We start from the raw sequence: 15,804 nt of genomic DNA, 5'->3' as shown, positions 1-15,804 counted from the left end.
GCGCGCGCGTGTGTGTATATACACACACACATATATACATACAGTTTTAAGACAGTTTCACCAAGCTACAGATTGGCCTTGAGCTTGTAAACCCCCTGATTCAGCTTCCCCATTGATGGGATTATAGGTGAGTGCCCAGCTCAGTAAAGATTTTGGTTTAAGTGTTTGAAAGAAGAAAAAGAGTCTGGTGGCCCCCCCACATGACATCACATCCCATGTGGCTTTAGGAAGTCTTTTGTGTGAACTTTATCACCAGTGCTGGGGGAAGAATAAATTAGGCTTCAGTATCTGAAGAGCAAAAAGCAATAGAATTCCAACAAATTAGAACACATTTTCAACAAACATATACCCACCTATAGTTCTAGCACTCAGAAGGCTGAGGCAGGAGGATCTCAAGTTCAGCCAGGGCAACTTAACAAGGGCCTGTCTCAGAACAAAATAAGGAAGGACTGGGGATGTACCTCAGTGGTTTTACAGTGCTTACCTAGCATGCATAAGGCCCAGGGTTCAATCTTTAGGGCTGCCAAAACAATAATTATAACATTATAATATATTATCGCCCAGGATAATAATATGACAATAATTATTATACAATAATCATATATAATTATATATAAATGATTATATAATAATCATTATTCTGGGAGAATATTAAGCAGAAGACTTTAATACACATCATAGAAGATTTATAAAAGGCCAAAGAATCTGGCAAAAATCATCAGTTTCATTAGTGTTTGAAGAAATGCAATTTGAAACAATATTCCATCCAATGGGCAGGGATTACAGAATGACAACAGCCACAATTGATTAGGGTAGGAAAAAAACAGCAGTCCAAATAGGTATAAATACTTGGTAGAATTTCGAATCATTGCTTTTCTTTATATTTTTCAATGTCTCCATTAAAAAATAACAAGCTTTTAACTTTATGTCATGATGCTATTGTCATTTGGATCACACATGTACATCTTTATATTTACATATACACATATATAATCACAATTAAATGTTCTTATACCTGCCCTTGTTCAGGGCTATATCTTTTTGCTACCATCTTTCCTCCATTTCAAACTACAATCAGATCCCCCTAAAAGTGACATCGTTTCCTTGATTGAAATCTTTCAGTGGATCCTATTATCAATATAATAAGTGCAAGCTCCTCAGCATATGGTCAAGGCCTCCAAGATCTGAAGACCCTCGGTTTCGAGTTCTATACAACGCCTTCTATACAATGTGCTTGTGGTATTTTGTAGCTATCTGCTTTGCTTCTTTACTATTAGTTTGCCAGGAATTCCTAAAACCTACCACCCAAGTGTATCCTCTGACTCGGTGTTCCTATAGTTATCTTTTCTTCAGTACCAGACACTGAATTTAGGAGTGTTCTACCACTGACCTTCATTCCCCAGCCTGTTTTGAGACAAGGTATCAAGAAGTCGCTGAAACTGGCCTCCAACTTGTGATTCTCCTGCCTCAGCCTGCCCGGTAGCTGGGATTACAGGCCTGTGCCAATGTACCCAGCTGTGCACCTATATCCAGGGCTTCTGCAATTATTGCATTTAGAAGAGCCTAGAAATCATTGCCTTCTTTAGAATGTAAACTGCAAGCCAGGTTTTAATTTTTTGTATCCACAATGCTAGCACAAAACTAGTCTGATGAATAGAATCCCTAACATTTATATTGTTTTGTCCATTTTCCCATTCTGCTATTACTGAGACTTACTTTCATTTATTGTTTGAAATGTTCCTTACTGAGTTTAGAAAAGTGTTAGTGATTATACAGATATCATATCAGACCCGAACATCCCAACTTTATCATACCTTTCCCTGTAAACCCATGTTCATCAAGTACATCTCAGAAACTGAATATATCCAAACTGCATTTTAAAATAAATATTATATCTTTAAAATTACTGATGGGAGCTAGGCATAGTGACATGCACCTGTAATCCCAGCAATTTAGGAGATCGAGATAGAAGGTAACAAGCTCAAGCCTTGCCTGGGTGACAATGAGACCCTGCCCCAAAATAATAAATAAAAAAGGCTGGGAATGTGTTCAGTGGGGTACAGCATTGCCCCCCTCCCCCATACTAAGGATGGAACCTGGGGTGCTTTACCACTGAGCTACATACCCAGTCCTTTTTATTTATTTTGAGAAAGGGTCTCACTAAGTTGTCTGGCCTTTAGCTTGTGATCCTCCTGCCTCAGGTGTCTGAATCTCTGGGATTATGGGTGTGTGTCACCAAGCCTGGCTCAAAACCACTGGTGTTTTAAGGAAAACAACTGGATGCAACGGTTATAAGCTCTTCCAAAATGTAGAAACAATTTTCCAGAGAAAGCAATAGCTTTGAGACACCTATTAAAAAGAAAGGAAAGGAAGAGGGAGGAAACTTAAAAATTTTTTTTTTTTTGGTATTGGACCCAGGGGTGCTTAACCATTGAGCTACATCCCCAGCCCTTTTTATATTTTATTTAGAAACAGGGTCTCATTGAGTTGCTCAGGACTCTAAGTTGCTGAGGCTAGCTTTGAATTCACAATCCTTCTGCTTCAGCATCCTGAGCTGCTAGGATTACAGGCGTGTGCCATCACACCGGGCTGGGAATTTAGAATCTAAATTTTAAAATACAATTTGGCTTCAGTTTGTGAATGTCACTATTTTGAGGATTCAACTGTATTTACCTGCAGGTGACACATAATCATATTTATCTTAGTAGAAAAATTTTAGATGCCCCAACAATGGCTGTATCTAAAGGAAACAGGTATCTGCTCTCCATATGTAACAGATCCAATGAATACATTCCTCGTCTATCTGGTCATCCAAAACATTCCTATAAAGCTATGGATAGCTGTCAAGTCACAGTATTCATCTACTGACTACACATAATCACTGCATAATCACAAATATCTCCTCCCCCCATACTGAGCCTTCAACAACAACAAAAAAAATCGAAGGCAGCATGTAGAGGTACTGAGAGCAAATTGATAAATTAAAGGGGTACACTAGGAAGAATGGAGAAATAATTCCATTTACTCACAAAAATACTTTTTATATCAAGAACTAGGTATGTTTAGTATCTGTATAGAAACTGATATGACATTTTATTCCCATCACAATTTTTACATATAATCCAAGTCTAAATAAAGTGCTTTTTTTCTATTTATACAGATTTAAAATCATAGAAGGTTCCATTTCTATACTGAAATTAATGACCCAATGAAAGGATATTTAGTACAGAAATACATGGCAACTTCTTGAAGAAGAGCAAAAATAAAGTGAAAGACAAATCCTTTAAATTTTTCAGCTTTTGCCAATGGAAGGTACTACCAAGGTAACAGGTATTGCTGGTTGGGCTCACACTGATCCAGGTAATTTTCCTATCTTGTTTCAGAAGAACAGAACAATGTAGAATTTGTATTGTTGATCACCCAGTGAGGCCTTGGTCCTACAGTGAAGAAATTCTCTATAAAAGCTGCATGGGGGCTGGGGGTGCAGCTCAGTGGTAGAGAGCTTGCCTGGGGGGGATGAAAAAAGAGTATGTGAAAAAAGAGTATTGTTATTCAATATCACATGAGCATATAAGATACACAATAAGGGTCTGCAGAGAAAAAACATTAACCATAAGAAATAATGACTCCTTTCATCAGCTTAAGAGTTGGAAGAACTTGTGGGGTGTGGTGGTGCACACCTATAATACCAGTGCCTTAGGAGGCTAAGGCAGGAGGATTACAAGTTTAAGGCCAGCCTCAGCAACTTCATAACACCCTGTCTCAAAATTTAAAATAAAATAAGACTGGGGACATAGCCTATTGGTAAAGTACCCGAGTTTAATCCCCAGTACTTTCCCACTCCACAAAAGAAAGAACTTATTTAAAACCCCTGTTTAAATTAAATTATGTCAGTTTTACTTTACAAATAGCCATATTATCACAGGGCTTTTGGGGGGGGGAGCAGTGGGGGTGTTGCTGTGGATTGAACCAGGGGCTTGTGCATGCTAGACACATGCCCTACTGCTGAGCTACATCCCCAGCTATTAGAGGGATCTAATATCACGTAGAAAAACTGTTGGCCATGGGATAATTGAACTGTACCTTCGATCCTAGGAAAAACCAAGAAGTTCAATTATTTAAAAATGTACAAAACAGACATTCTTCTCAAGTTAGCAAAGTACTTCTACCTTTTGAAAGTACCTTTCAAATGATCCATAAGCCCCATCTACTAAACAGCCACACAGGTGAGAACCAAGTTCAAGTTTCCAACACGCTACACAATGTTTTTCAGCAAGGGCTGTGGTTCCCTAGGGCAGCAGGACAGGCCGTCCTTCAGTCTGAGGTTGCTCTGAACTCTTCAGCCATGATCACGCCTGTGAGCCTCTCATGTCCTACTTGGCTGAGAGGCTAGGTCTGAGCAAGTGAGTGCCAACAGCCGCTTACTCAACAGGGCATTGTGTCGCTTCAAGTACACTATTATGTCTCCTTGCTTTTCAACAATTTCTTCTAGGCTTGAAATAGTCCTGCAGAAAAAAAAAATAACAATAAAAATCAAGATATAAAGGAGTTACGTGTATTTATCAATATCATCTGTTTATTGTAAATGAATCCTCACCTTGTAGTATTAGAGAAGTCTACCAAAAAACACCCATAAAAATGTTTTTCAATTAAGGAAGGAGTAACCCACAGCATCAAAAGCTTTGAGTGGAAGTTGAGCATGATGGCGCAGGCCTATAATCCCAGTGGCTCCAGAGGCTGAGGCAGGAGGATCACAAAAGTTCAAAGCCAGCCTCAGCAACAGTGAGGCACTGAGCAACTCAGTGAGACCCTGTCTCTAAATAAAACAAAATAGGGTAGAGATGTGGTTCAGTGCCCCAGAGTTCAATCTCCAGTATCAAAAACAAAACAAAACAAAACAAAAAAACTGGGATGTACTCAATGGATAAGTACCCCTGGGTTACAAAAAACAAACTTCAAGTGGACCAGGCATGGTGTCACACACTTGTAATCCCAGCTACTCAGGAGGCTGAGCCAAGAGGATCACAAGTTCGAGATCTGCCTAGATAATTCAGCCAAACCCTATCTCAAAAGAAAAAAAATATTTTTTTCAAATAAAAAATAATGGAAAAGAAAAGACCTCTGAGAGGTTGATACATGGTTAATCTCACTTTTACCATCACACATATTTGGTAAATCTACATATGTTAATTTAGACTTGGTTTGACCACAACTGAAAACAAATTAAACATAATTAAAATGGTATAAATGCCTAATCAAGCCTCAAATGGTTTCTAGGGAAAGCAACTTTTAATTCTTTAAGTTTTAATTTCTCACCTAAACCTTACCTTAATCCGGTTTCCGAGGTAATATTGCTGTGGTAAGCATAGATTTTTTCTTCTTCAAGTACATCAGGCTGTGGTTTGTCTCTATTAAATTTTCTAATTTTCACTAAAAGAATAAAGTCATTATTAGTCAAAAGTTCCTATTTTCATTTATTCAAATTACATGAATTGGCTGTTTTTTAGCTGGTTTATTCATTAATGTTCTCAAACATTTCAAATTCTACCAATCTGATACTAGCACTGGAGAGAGAAGATTATTACTGGCACTGATAATAACAACAGACGTTTATTGTGTACTCAATGCATGAGATACAGTTTAAGTGTTTTACACCAGGACCTCATGTTTGTTCAGATAATCACCTGGTGAAGTGGCTATTTTACTCCTATTTATACAAATGAGTAAAGTTCAGCCAGGCTTCTAAACTAGGAGTCCTGATACAGTCTTTACACTACTTTACAGAATCAGGACTACTTTAGAAAAGAGTCTCTTCGAATGTCCTTCTCTGGGCATTTCACAGACACAGAATCACGTAATTAGGTAGTTTTAAAAATAATTGGCTTCTTTTACTGGGGAAGTTTTCAAGGTTTATCCACATTGCAGTGTACACATTCTGTTCAACTGTTCATCAGTTTACCCCCAAAACATTTGGGCTGTGTCCACTTTTTGGCCATTATGAATAATGTTGCGTTGAACATTCACGTATGTGTGTTTCTGTGGACACATAATTCCAGTTCTCTTGGATATATACCTAGGAGTTAAGTGCTGAGCCACAGGGTAATCAATGTTTAATCCTTCCTTTGAGGAATTGCCAGACTCCACATCTGATCCTGAAGTACATTCTCAGCTGAGAATTAAGTTGAAGAAGTTCAAGTGAATTATTAACATGAGAAGATGAGATGTGCAGACAGTTTCCAGAAACGACCAGTAAGGAAGTGAGCAGTACCTAGTCAAAGGTACAAAGAATGGAAATATATAGAAGCCCCTCAATTTTATTAAGTGGCCAAGGAAATCAGAAATGAAGAATGCTTTGACTTAAGTGGAACTGGGCACAGAACATGAAGTGCTGCACTTGCCAAGCTGGAGAAGACAGAGGCCCCACCTATGACAGGTCTGGAGAACATTCAGCAAAGGAGAAAAGTACAGAAGGGCAGTCAGAAAACCTCCGGGAAAGTGAAAGTCTCAGCAAATGAACACACTGCAAGGAGGCGTGATCAACTGTCCAGGGTCCCTGGAAGATCCAACAGATGAGGGCTGCTGGTGTGTCTGACACCAGTTGTTTATATTCATGTCTCTCTAAAATGGTTTCTTCCACATAATTTCTAAATAAAGAAAGAAAACTGGAACACATTCATCTTTTAGACACAGAAGTTTCTTGAACTGGGGACCAGGGGATAACACTTACATAGTTTTAAAGGAGAAGTTTAGAATGGGAAATAAAACCTGTACCCATAGTCTGATGGCATACAAATATTCATTTTGCTAAGTGTGGTGGCCCACATCTATGATACCAGAGACTTGGGAGACTGAGGCAGGAAGATTACAAATTCAAGATCAGCCTCAGCAACTCAGTAAGACCTTGTCTCAAAATATATTGAAAGAAAAAGACTGGGGATGTAGCTCAGTGGTAGAGCATTCCTGGGTTCGATCCCCAGTGCCTAAATAAGTAAATAAAATTAAAATGTCCATCTTTCAGAGTCACCTTGGCAGTTTGAAAAATAAAAATAAGTTAAATTGCCAAGCATGGTGGCGCACTCTGCAATCCCCAAGGGAGGAGGATTGCAAGTTCAAGCCATTTAGTGAGGCCTAAAGCAACTTAGTGAGACCATCTCAAAGTAAAAAATGAAAAGGGCTGGCGATGTAGCTCATTGGTAGAACAATTGCTCAGCATGTGCAAGGCCCTGGGTTCAATTCCCAGTACCAGCACCAAATAAATTTTTTAAATAATAAAAAAAGAAAAGCAATTGAATTGGATGCATTCAGGCATTTTCAGATCACAGGTTAGATAAAACACCAAGGCAAACCACACAGAATATGAATCTTCTAGTCATTTTTCCTGTCATGAGCCAGAAAAAGCATGTATGCCAGAACATCAGAGTAAAAAGACAGGTGAGCTTGCACACTGTTCACATGTTCTTTGATCCTGTATTGGAACTCTTACTTCAGGGCTGCTTGAAGGCTCAGAACTGTGGCTTGCATGGATTCTTCTTGCTTATGTTTAAATGAATGGAGAGTTAATCTAATTTATTATTGCAAAAAATGCTTTAAACTGTATTTTCCTAGTGTTTCCCTACAGAGGCAGTAAGTCAAATTAATGCTCAATGAGAAGAGTCCCTTTTTAGTTTCTGGAGATTACCTACAATACAAATAAATTAGTCAAGTTTAGAGCAGAATTAGTACCTCAATCAATCAATGTCCTAAAGGGCTTCTACCAACATCACCACAACAGAGCTCTCTCTTAAAACCCTTTTAGGGGCTGGGGATGTGGCTCAAGTGGTAGCACGCTCGCCTGGCATGCGTGCGGCCCGGGTTCGATCCTCAGCACCACATACAAACAAAGATGTTGTGTCTGCTGAAAACTAAAAATAAATATTAAAAATTCTCTCTCTCTCTCTCTCTCTTAAAAAAAAAAAACCCTTTTAGTATAAAGAAACAAGAAAGATGCCTTTATAAGAGAACCAACCTCAAATTTTCTGTGACATGCCACATTCAGCAGCAAGTGTCTCTAGCAGCTACTCCCTAAACTCTCTCCTGTGAGAACCTATAGTGTGCCTTTAAATTCACTATAACATAAAAAGTAAGCCTATAGGGCTGGGGGTGTGGCTCCATGGTGAGCATCTGCCTACCCGGAAATGTATTTATTTATTTATTTATTATTTATTTATACATCCTCCACGCTATAAAAATAAACTCATTAAAATGCTCATGAACTCCTATGCTCAAACCTAACTCTCATTACAACACTGAAGAGACACGATATATCACAGAATGAAACTGATCTCAATCGAAAGGATAATTAAATGTTACTTATGACACGTGCATCATTTTATTGATGTACTGAGCCACTAACAATGTTCTGAAAATGAAAGTCTCATTCTATTCTATAAAGTTAACTGGGTGGTATGCATGCTTTTTTTTCCTCCCTTTCTTTGCAGTATTGGGGAACTGAACCCAGGGTACTCTACCTCTGAGCTACATCCCTAGTTATCATCTCTCATCCCAATCCCCTTTCTTTTTTGAGACAGGGTCTTGCTAAATTGATGAGACTGGCCTTAAAACTTGTGATGCTCCTGCCTAAGCCTCCTGAATCGCTACGATTACAGGCATGTGCCACCGTGCCCAGCCAATACACACCTTGTTTTAACAGTGAAGTGCAAGTATAATCCTATACTCAACCCGAATAACTGCTAACCACTAAATACATTTAAGGGCTGGGGATGTGGCTCATGCGGTAGCACGCTTGCCTGGCACACGCGTGGCGTTGGGTTCGATCCTCAGCACCACATACAAATAAAAATGTTATGTCCGCTGAAAACTAAAAAAATAAATATTAAAAAATTCTCTCTCTCTCTCAAAAAAAAAAATGAAATGCAATTGGCTAGGAAAATTCTTGGGGAACTTTAAATAAATAAATAAATAAATACATTTAAAATCAGTGTACAGTTTATCCGTAACATTTAACAAAGACTCCTTGCTTTTGCCTGCAGACATATGATGGATGGCTAAAGCAGGATTAGAAACATCGCATCTCTGCCTCCATTTTGCATCAGCCTCCTTTGCTTTGAGTCACATCTGATTAATAAATATCTTTCTTTTTTCTTTTATTCTTTGGTACTGGGGATTGAATCCAGGGGCACTTTACCACTGAGCTATATCCCCAGTCCTTTTATTTTTTGAGACAGGGTTTCACTAAATTGCTAAGACTGGCCTCAAATTCCTAACTATCTTGTCTCAGCCTCCCCAGTCAATGGGATTACAGGTGTGTACATCCTGCTCCCTCAGCTCAATAAACTTCCTATACAAACAGGGCCTAGCCAGACCCATCCAGAGATAAAACTGGACTGACCACACCTGCCCAAGGTCACTTGCTTTAGAAGCCTCCAGCCATGCAAACCCATAGGCTTCATTTCCCATTAACTCAATGCCACCAAGTTAGCTGCTATTTCCGACAGACTGCACCTCAAAGTCATTGTCAACTCCTCGTCTGAGACAAGGCTAAGGACGCAGGTCCCATTTTCTTCCTAGTGTAACTACATTGATTAAAGTTTTTTTCATGCTTTTCACCATTTCCTTTTCTCTCTGGTTTTCTGGGAGAATGGAGGGACCCAATTTGCTGGATCCCCGGAGTCAGGTCTCTGGCCTTGAACCCTGCAGCAACTCACTCACATTTACAGACTAATCACTCTTGGTATTATAAACCTCCTCCTGTTGGCCTCAAGGACACACACACAAAATCAGTAAAATGAAACTTGAGAGAAGGCCCAGATGACCGCCTGACAACCAGAGAAATGATTTCTTTCAAATGGATACATTCATAGTAACAAAACCACCATTAGCTCAATGCCACCAAGTTAGCTGCTATTATGGACAGACTGCACAGCCTGAAGCAGAACTGAAATCTAGATTTCTCCAGCCCTGAATTCGTTGTTAAAGTGTCCTTGTAGCCCAGTGCATTGGTACATGCTTGTAATCCTAAACCCAATGATTTGGGAGATTGAGGCAGGGGGTGGTTGCAATTTAGAGGCCAGACTGGGCGATTTAGCAAGACCCTTTCTCAAACAAAAAAGGTTGGGAATGTAGCTCAGTGAGAGTGTGCTACTGGATTCAATCCCTAGTACTGCTAAATAAATGAAAAAATAAAATAAATAAAAAATAGTATATAAAAACATTTTAACGTATCTAAAGTTTATTCAATTTTACCTCTGAGGGTTTTCAGAGAGCGAAAGACATTTTTAAACTCAGAAAATGGGTTCCTAAATGGCTTACCCCAAAACAAGTTAGAGGTAAATGCAGTTTTGCATCTATAATTTCCTCATATATTTAATTATCTTGTATTACTTTTATTTTATGTTTGGATACCAGGGACTGAACCCAGCACTTAACCACTGAGCCACATTCCTAGCCCTTTAATCCCTTCCCCCTCCCTAATCTCAGGGGAAAACAGGATTCCTTTCTTCCTCATTCTAGGCAGAGTTATCTGTCCTTGAGCACACACCCATCACAGGAATTAAGTAATTCAGACTTGGGGAATGGCACCAGAGAAATGATTTCTTTCAAATGGATACATTCATAGTAACAAAACCACCATTAGCTCAATGCCACCAAGTGGCATTGAAATGACTATCTTCCAAACAGACATGTGAATTACAAACTCAGAGAACATGTGATATGTAGCCTTTGACTGTCTCTTTAAAAACCTTGCTCCTGCTGATGGGCAAAACCAGGCTCTGGAACAGGAGTCCCGGTGTTTCTACTTTGCTAGCAAAGCAAGAAAACTTCTTTTTCCTTTTTCTCAAAACTGTGTCCTTGTTATTGGATTGGCATGGGGACAAGGACCGGGCTTTCAGTTAACACTGCCTCAGCCTCCGCACCGCGAGATTACAGGCACACACCATCACACCAGACAGTTGCTTTTATTTTTAAATATCAGAGTTATACTTTGGTTGACTTTAATGGAAGCAAAAAGTTTATCAGGCTTTTTTCTTGTTTTCAAATGAAAAGGCTTCACTTTAGTTGACAAAAACTTATTGAAGACACAAACTTGGAAAAGTGCCTCACTGGGGGCTGCAGGTGTACCTTTTCCCTATTGGTTTGAGAGGAGAGGAGCCTGGATGTGACCAGCAGTGGACCATATAGATGCAAAAAGGTTCTCAGCTACACAGGAAAACTTCCTTGTCACTAAAACAATGGTCTACGCGTCAAACTAGGAGGAAAAAACAGTTAAGTAAAGGTCTTACAAAATGGAAAAATGGCGATTCTCACCTGCATAAATGAGCAGACAGGTCAGGGAGCAGAGCAGTTCCAGGGCCAGGATGGCCAGAATGAGGTCAAGGTACAACCTGCTGGGCTCAGGGAAAGAATGCTGCATGCACAGTATGAGGAGGAGCATCGTGTTTCCTGAGAAGGCGAAACACACAGAACATGAACTGAGAAAGTGTAGTGGGCCTTCATCCTTGGCACAGAGCTCTGAAAACCCTTGTAGTTTCCTGAGTGACAAGAGAACACCTTTTGTTATAATTGGTTTTTGAATAGTTCCTAAAAAGCCTTGTAATGTCCTCATGTAACAGTGGTCCACTTTATGCTTTGAATTTAGCCCTCTCTGCTCTGCCACAGCGACTTATTTTTAAAAATGGACATGTTTCTTTCTCTTCCTCTCTCCCTGTTCCTCCTTAATCTCAGGGGTAACAGGATTACCTCCCCCCCTCCATTCTAGGCAGAGCTATCTGTCCTTGGGTACACACCCACCATAGGAATGAAGTAATCCAGACTTTGGTGATGATTCCAGAAGATCTCAGAAATGACTATCTCCCAATGGACAAGTGAATTAAAACTCCAACAGAGTACACATGGAATGTAGCCTTTGAGTCACCTCTTTAAAAGCCCCCTGTTCCTGCTGATGGGCAGATCACAGCTTTTGGGACAGCACCCTATGTTTTTCCTTTGCTAGCGAAGCAATAAACCTTTTTCCCAAAACCGTGCCTTTGTTATTGGATTGGTATTGAGGACAAGGACTGAGCTTTTAAAAATAAATACTTCCTGCTTTGCAACTTACACAATTTTTCATGTCTCCTGTACGCCAAGTACAGTCACACCATTTGTATCTTCATACATGTACTTGGGGCAATGGTGTCCATCTCATTCTACTGTTTATCTGTTATGCTCGAATTCGGGATCCCCCAAAAGACCACCAGAGACCAAGATCGATGTAAGCAGCAAAGAGGTGTTTATTGTGAGCTAGCTCGGTCCTCCACGCACACACACAGCAACTGGTGACCCTGAGGCCCGGAGCCCAGGGTTTGCAGCAGTTTTATTCACTCTTTGGGGAAGGCAGGGACTTCACATACATCATAACAACTCTTAGCAAATCATCACACACCGCGGGAAAATCATAAAACTACTCTAAAACATGATTAGCACATTCACTGGCGGGAACAAGTTGAGTAGGGGTGATTCATTTGAACTGATTGGTTTAAGCCATGAGGGGAGTGCGTGCTGAACTACATGTTTCCCAACAAGTTATCAACCCCCATAAACTACTGGGAGGGTCATCTGGCATCCCAGGTATTTCCCTGTCTCATGCTGATTGGTGGCTGCTAAGGGGTTGCTATGGGTCCCCACCTAGCCTGACTGAGTCAGGGACACCTGGGCAGCAGATCTCTCCTGTTATTTGTAGATAAACAACTCAGCAGGGTGGGTATGGGCCTAGGAGTGCTCTGTGGGTCTTTCCAAGGACAAAGGTCAGGCACCCTTCCTTGGACAGGCTTTGCTCTGAGGTAGAGGCTGGCTTTTCATATCATACCCCCAAGTCCCCTCCCTTCCCCACTGCAACTTATTTTTAAAACAGACATGTTTCTTTCTCTTCATCTCTCCCTGCTCTTCCCTAATCTCAGGAGAAACAGGATTACCTTTCTTCCCCATCCTAGGCAGAGTTATTTGACCTTGAGTACATACCTATTGCAAGAACTAAGTAATTCAGATTTTGGGAATGGCACCAGAGAATCTCAGAAATGATTATCTCTCAAATTAACAAGTGAATTACAACAAGAGAATGTAGCCTTTAAATCATCTCTTTAAAAAAGCTCTGATCCCCCAGATGGACAGAATCACAACCTTTAGAACAGGAGTCCTCTGGGTTTGTCCTTTGCTAGCAAAGCAATAAAACTTCTTTTTCCTTTTCAAAACCATGTCCTCCTTATTGGATTGGCATCAGGAACAAGGACTAAACTTTTAGCAACAATATTATCTATTTTTACTAAACCACTCATTCAGCTTATCTACTTTTTCTTTTTTTCTTCTTCTTCTTCTTCTTTTTTTTAATTCTAGCTGGGGATGGTGGCACATGCCTGTAATCCTAGCATTTTGAGAGGCTGAGGCAGGATGATCACAAGTTTTGAGGCCAGCCTCAGCAATTTATCAAGGCCTTAAGCAATTTGTTGAGACTGTCTCAAAAAGCAAAAAGGGCTGGCCAGAGTTCCATCCCCAGTACCTAAAACCAAAACAAAAATTCTTTTTTTGTGTGTACCGGGGTTAGGGCCACATCCCCAGCCCTACTTTGTATTTTATTTAGAGACAGGGTTTCATCGAGTTGCTTAGCACCTTGTTTTGCTGAGGCTGGCTTCAAACTCACGATCTTCCTATCTCAGCCTCCAGAGCCACTGGGATTACAGGCACCAACAACTGTGCCTGGCTCAAAAATTCTATTTATTTTTTAAATATACTCCTTAAAAAACAAACAAAAAAACAAAAACACCTTCACTTCATTTGTTTTATTTGTGTGTGGTGCTGGGGACTGAACTCAGTGCCTCAAGCATGCTAGGCAAGCACTCTACCACTTAGTCACAACCCCAGTCCTCAAAAATTCTTTTTAATTAATTAATCAAGTATTATGGTGCTGAGGATTGAATTTAAGGTGTCAAGCATTCTAGCAAGTGTTCTACCACTACATCCCCAGCCTTATTTATTTATTTTTTCTTTTGGTATCAGGGATTGAACCCAGGGGTGCTTACCCAATGAACCACATCCCCAGCTCTTTTTATTAAAGACAGGGCCTCGCTAAATTGCTGAGGCTGGCTTGGAACTTGCAATCCTCCTGCCTCAGCCTCCAGAGCTACTGCAATTATAGGCGTGCACCACTGCTCCTGGCTTCTATTGTTTTATTTTTGAGGATCATTTTAACCTCATTTTGTAACAAGGGTTCACTTGATCCTTTGAAACTTAGATTTTTTTTTTCTTTTTCCCAATCTTCTTTCTGATCTCCTCCCTGATCTCTCTTACCTAATCTCATTTTCTCTGAAGCACAATAAAAAGGCCCCTGTTCCTGAGGATGGGCAGCATCAGAGCCTTTGGGGCAGGAGTCCTCTGTTTGTCCTTTGCTAGCAAAGCAATAAACTTTCTTCTTCCTTTTTCTCAAAACTGGCAACAAATTTGCCCTTTTACTCTGAAGAATGTCACAGAAAATTTTAGAGATACAAGATTCTTAGAATTTCCTAAAAGTTATTTAGCATATTTATCTACATCTGGTGTAGGGGAAAACAATGCTTATTTAATTTTTTCCCATTTGTACAAAAGGAATGACTCTGAACCAAAGAGTCCTCTTTTTTGGGGTGGTGGTGCTGGGGATTGAACCCAAGGCCTTATGCATGCTAGGCAAGCACTCTACCAACTGAGCTTATCCCCAGCCCCACAAAGAGACATTTTTAAAAGGACCTATCAAAACTAATTACACAGCCAGGCGTGATGGCACTAGCCTATAATCCCAGCAGCTGGGGAAACTGAGGTAGGAGGAACTCGAGTTCAAAGCCAGTCTCAAGAAGAGTGAGGTGCTGTCTCTAAATACAAAATAGGGCTGGGGATGTGGCTCAGTGGTCCAATGCTCCTAAATTCAATCCCTGGTACCTCCCAACTCCAATAATAATAATAATAATAATAATAATTTCACAAAGCCCTATGCCTTCCCCTTATACTCTTTGTAACATAGTTTTGTGAATGGGACAAATAGTTTTACAACATTAAGATAAACAGACAACAGAGTACTAAAAAAACCCCTCTGCACATAAATGAAACAGCATGCAAAGGATTTAAGGTACTGAGCAACCCCATATGCCAGCACTCTGGTGGGTCACAGGCTGTAACTGGGAGTTTATGGTGCATGAAATCTGCAGCCTGGAAGGAGAGGGGCATGCTGAAATAAAACATTCCCTAAAATGGTACGTGCTGTGGACAGCACACAAGACCTCTCAGTCAGGAAGTACTGCCCAGCATGATATCTTAGTTCAGACCTAGATCCTTGCCCTGGGGTACTATAGCAGCCTCCTTAACTGCCCTCTCCAGCCATGGCCAGAGTGATCTTTCCAACTCTCAAAACTCTCAGCAAAGCCTTCCCTTCCAAGGCTGCCTCTCTCTAAACTTGTGGCAACCCTCATGATCTGGCCCTGGATGACTTCTTCAGGTCATTCTTTTCCCAGCTTAAACTCCTCTGAGTCCACTTCCTCAGAGCTCATTAGAAGCTGGGCAGTGCACACACCTATAATCCTGGTGACTCAGGAAGCTGAGGTAGGAGGATTGCAAGTTCAAATCAGCCTCAGTAATTCAGTGAAGCTGTAAGCATCTTACTGAGACCCCAAAATCAAAATAAAAAAATAAAAGAATGGTTGGGAATATAGCTCAGTGGTAAAGCACTGCTGGGTTCAATCCCTGGTACGGGGGGGGGGGGGGCAAAGAATAAAAAGTCTTAGGGTTCATCAGAAACTTGCTACATGACAG

At 40.4% G+C, this 15,804-nt stretch overlaps 1 protein-coding gene across 2 annotated transcripts in view; it reads right to left on the bottom strand.

Moving 5' to 3' along the window:
- Positions 1-646: 646 nt before the first annotated feature.
- Positions 647-15,804, bottom strand: part of Tmem192 (transmembrane protein 192) — a 33,945-nt gene continuing 18,787 nt past the window's right edge. Inside the window, exons 4-6 of one of the 2 annotated variants that reach the window (XM_015486248.2) lie at positions 11,305-11,439; positions 5,328-5,430; positions 647-4,505 (exon numbers count right to left, since the gene is read on the bottom strand). In XM_015486248.2, coding sequence (XP_015341734.1) covers positions 4,367-4,505; positions 5,328-5,430; positions 11,305-11,439 — 377 coding nt within the window. In that variant the 3' untranslated portion in view covers positions 647-4,366. The remainder of the gene's footprint in view (positions 4,506-5,327; positions 5,431-11,304; positions 11,440-15,804) is intronic. The other variant, XM_048791727.1, reaches the window with a different exon arrangement.

This window comes from Marmota marmota, unplaced genomic scaffold, assembly GCF_001458135.2.
Source record: "Marmota marmota marmota unplaced genomic scaffold, marMar, whole genome shotgun sequence".
Classification (NCBI taxonomy): domain Eukaryota; kingdom Metazoa; phylum Chordata; class Mammalia; order Rodentia; family Sciuridae; genus Marmota; species Marmota marmota.
This window is presented reverse-complemented; position numbering and strand designations above follow the sequence as displayed.